The sequence below is a fragment of the Mesitornis unicolor genome, unplaced genomic scaffold, assembly GCF_000695765.1.
Source record: "Mesitornis unicolor isolate BGI_N332 unplaced genomic scaffold, ASM69576v1 scaffold5270, whole genome shotgun sequence".
In the NCBI taxonomy this organism is placed as follows: domain Eukaryota; kingdom Metazoa; phylum Chordata; class Aves; order Mesitornithiformes; family Mesitornithidae; genus Mesitornis; species Mesitornis unicolor.
The window spans coordinates 3,433-7,162 of NW_010156099.1; the positions used below are offsets into that span (position 1 = coordinate 3,433).

At 35.8% G+C, this 3,730-nt stretch overlaps 1 protein-coding gene across 1 annotated transcript; it reads right to left on the bottom strand.

Annotated features, from left to right (window-relative positions):
• Positions 1-549: 549 nt before the first annotated feature.
• Positions 550-3,247, bottom strand: GPATCH2 (G patch domain containing 2; the record flags this gene model as incomplete). The annotated part of the gene is made up of 2 exons (XM_010195116.1): positions 3,226-3,247; positions 550-1,264 (listed from the first exon to the last, which is right to left on the bottom strand). A coding segment is annotated over exon 2 (698 nt), but the record flags the coding sequence as incomplete, so codon positions are not given.
• Between the last annotated feature and the right edge of the window lie 483 nt (positions 3,248-3,730).

Genomic DNA, 3,730 nt, shown 5'->3' on the forward strand with positions numbered 1-3,730 from the left:
ACTGTAAATTGGTTTTTGCATTTCGTAAGTGATGTATATCCTTGGCAACCTGCAGACTTTTTATGCCCATGACACATAAGAACATACTGTCTAAATGGCGACTCTAAACACTGACAACCTTTCAGATAAATAGAGATAACAATCAAAGCACCAATGTCTAGAAATTGGAAAAACACTTAATTTTTGTCTGAGAACTGTCACCAGTTGAAATACCCAGAAAAAAACCCAAACATATTAATCATTTGTATATTCTGTCATTCTTAATCTTGAAACAATTAGAATGCATTATTTCAAAAAACTGTTTTCTTGGTTATTTCTCTGCTACATGACTCTCTATTTTACGCTCAATTCCTTAACCTGAGCAACTCTCATATTAAAAATAGCAGACTTAAAATAAATCAAGAGTAACTTTTTAAAACAGATACTATTGATGCTAGCATTTTAACTCTGGAATTAAAGAAAAATCCAAAGATTGCCAATACAAGCAACAGTAATAACAGCAAATACATATTATCCAAAGTTTGTGTAAAAAGGAAGAGAAAGAATAACCTGTCACTCATGTTCTCATCTGAGCCTTTTTGTTCCTCATACTCCATTTTGTCCTTATTTGCTTGGTTCACTTCTTCATTTTCAATAACTACTCCTTCATCCAGTATTTCTGGTCCTTGTCGAGCTGCCGCTACTTTTCTTTTCTTCACTTTGCTCTTGGAAAACTCTTGGTGTTGATACGATTTATTGTTATTGTCCATTTCTTGTTTTCTGCCGTTATCCTGCTGTTGAGTTACAGTCAGTGCATTAGAGACTTCTGATGGTAGATCTATTGCCATCCGTTTTACCTTTCTTCTCCTGCGCAAAGTTCTGTTTCCCAGACTGTCAACAGCCAAATCTGGCTCATGCCACAGAGGTCTTTTGCCTCTAATGTTATTTAAGTTTGAGGAAGGCCTTCGTTTAGCAACCAACAACTGGTCATCAGAGTCACTGTGGTCTTTCTTATTAGCATGGTTGTCCCTGTAGTCTTTGTTTGATTCTTCTAAACTGGAATCAGAACCTTCACTTAAGCAGTGACCAGTCTCCCAGGGATGATGGGTGGTAAATGAACGTCTTTTTCGTCCCCTCCTTTTCCTTGCCTGTCGCTTTAGAAGACAAGACACACTTCGAGAATGATCTCCAGTATCAGCAAAACCTCCTCTGGCTTGCTCTGAACTTTCTTCCAGTGCCGAGACTAGATCGTGAACCAGCTCCTCCATAGTCCTACTGAAATGCCTATATATTTCAAGAAAACAAAGACACACAAGAAAACAACATATGAATCTGAAGCATCAAGCATAAACTCTATAACAATTTTACCTGCCAAAATAATTTTGATCACGTCAGGCAAGGCAGTCTTAATGTCCATTCTGTAAAGATTATTGTATTTCTGCTGAGAGACAAAGCCTTGCCAACAAGTCCTATGCAATTTGCAACATATCAGTGTAAATTCCTTTTAAAAATTATCTTCCCAAATTTTTGTCTTGGAAAGAAGAGTGGCTCCCCTATTTTTCATTTTTTTTTAGCCACGCTATTTTTGTTTGGGTTTAATTCACCACATCACATTTTTATGATTTTCAGGGATTTTGCATGGCCACAGCATCAACAAAGACAATTCACTCTAACTGTAGATAGGGAGTGCATTTTGAATTTATGAATGGGAAATGGAACACATAATGTTCCTCCTTGGCAGTATATTAGGGAGTTCGATTTAAGAGTTGTCCTTATGAGAAAATATTTTTAAGGATAACTATCTCTTGATGCTGCCTAAATGCCAAAATGAAGTTAAGACAGTAATGCTTTGATAACATATATAATCTTTTTTTTTAATAGCAACTAATTCTGTCTTTCCAAATGACTGACATCCATTTGATTTTTTAAAAATATTGTTTCAGTGGAGTGTTAAGTTGAGAGAATAGCCTGCTATAGGTAATTCTAGAGTACTAAATGCGAAGTTTCCCGTCACTTGTAGGCACTCGCACCCACAGAATGCATTGTGTTAGAAAAAGTATCCCTAAATACACACCATGTCTAATTAAGGCCTTATCCTTTTAAATGTTTTGCCCCTTCCTTCTCAAATTTCACTAGCATTTAGCAAGTCTTTAACTCAATATACTTGCAGTTACTTGGTAAGTTCACCAATATCCACATGAATGTAAATACAAAATGAAAATATTAAATGATTGCTGCTGAACTCTAATCCTCTGAAGGCTGTGAACTTTTTCTGTAAACACAGCAACCAGATTCTCACATCAAAGCATCAGAAGATCCCTTTTGTTGCAGTAAAGCAAAGACTAATGTTCATGTTCTTTACTATATTACCATAATATATAAATATGGAAGACATTCGGTAAATTATGTAGAGGATGTTTTAAAAGCAAGACTTTTCATGTTGTTTTACAGTATGAATTGAGGAGGAATTAACAAATAGTTTTCAACTCATACCAATGGAGTTGTAAATGTGGAAAAAATACAGACACATAGCATACAGGTTCCCTCTCTCACCACAAACTCCAGTGTCAAAGGTACTTAATGGTAATGGCTGAATGGACAGTCATGACCATAGAGTAGATAAATTGTAGATAAATTTTAAATACTAATGAGGGAACTGAAGAGCATGTTTAAGGAGAAATCCAAGCTGGTCATGAAATATGCTAACTAAAGAAATGATGTGTTCTTCTTTTAAACTATTTTCAGAAATAATACTTATTTTTAACACTCCAACTCCAAGATTAACAAATGCACAGAGCGGGGTAGAAACACAAGCTCATTTTGAATCCCTGAAACTACTGTGTCACTTATTTCTCATACCTCTTTTTCAGTACTGCTGTAACCTCTGGTCCTATTACTCCCTTTTAACCTAACATTTTCTTTAGCTTTTAGTACAGCAGAATCATCATATTATCTTGTAGGGGGTGACACAGCTCTGGAAAAATGTTATACTTCTCCTTAATCCATTTGGTTCACAACAATCAAAACCTCCATAATCATGCAAAAATACTTCTCAGAAACAAGAGAAGCAACACAGTAGGAAAAGCATTCAAACCGAAGCAACGATTTTCTGAAAATTCAGAGAGAAATAAAAGTGAAAGCCAACGAACCTAGAATACTTGAGACAAGTGATATTGAAATTATTTTAAACTGATTTTTACTTTGAGTTTTCAAAGTTTCTGCAGAGGGTTTTTGGGGGATGTGTGGAGGTTTTCTTTGGTTTTTGTGCTTGTGTAGTAGGAATTTCAACCACCAGTAGAAGCAAGCCCAGGAATATTTGTACAAGGTTACTACACATGATGCTTAGATATATTAACCCATGTTTCTCAGTAGCTAAAAATGCACAGTGAGGAAGACACTAGCCCCTTTAGCCTTACTGCTAAACACCCATGAAGATAGCTATCCTCACAGATGCATGTTATCAGAAATGAGATGCCCTTGAGATTTAGTGTTTTCTAATACTTCTGTGCTAATGTAACAGAAGCAATAACACTCCAACAGCCAAACTCCAGTATATTTATTTATATAATATATATTTGAGACATTAATTACCCCAGCTGCCTGCTTAGCCCTTCTGACACAGGCCTTTACATTTATAGAGAACTGATAGATGTGGAGGTGCACCAGAAACTGAACCACTAGGCTTAAATCTACATTAAGCTCTCAAAGCAAATAGGTTTCTGCCAACATGCCAGAATATAAACTAGAGTAT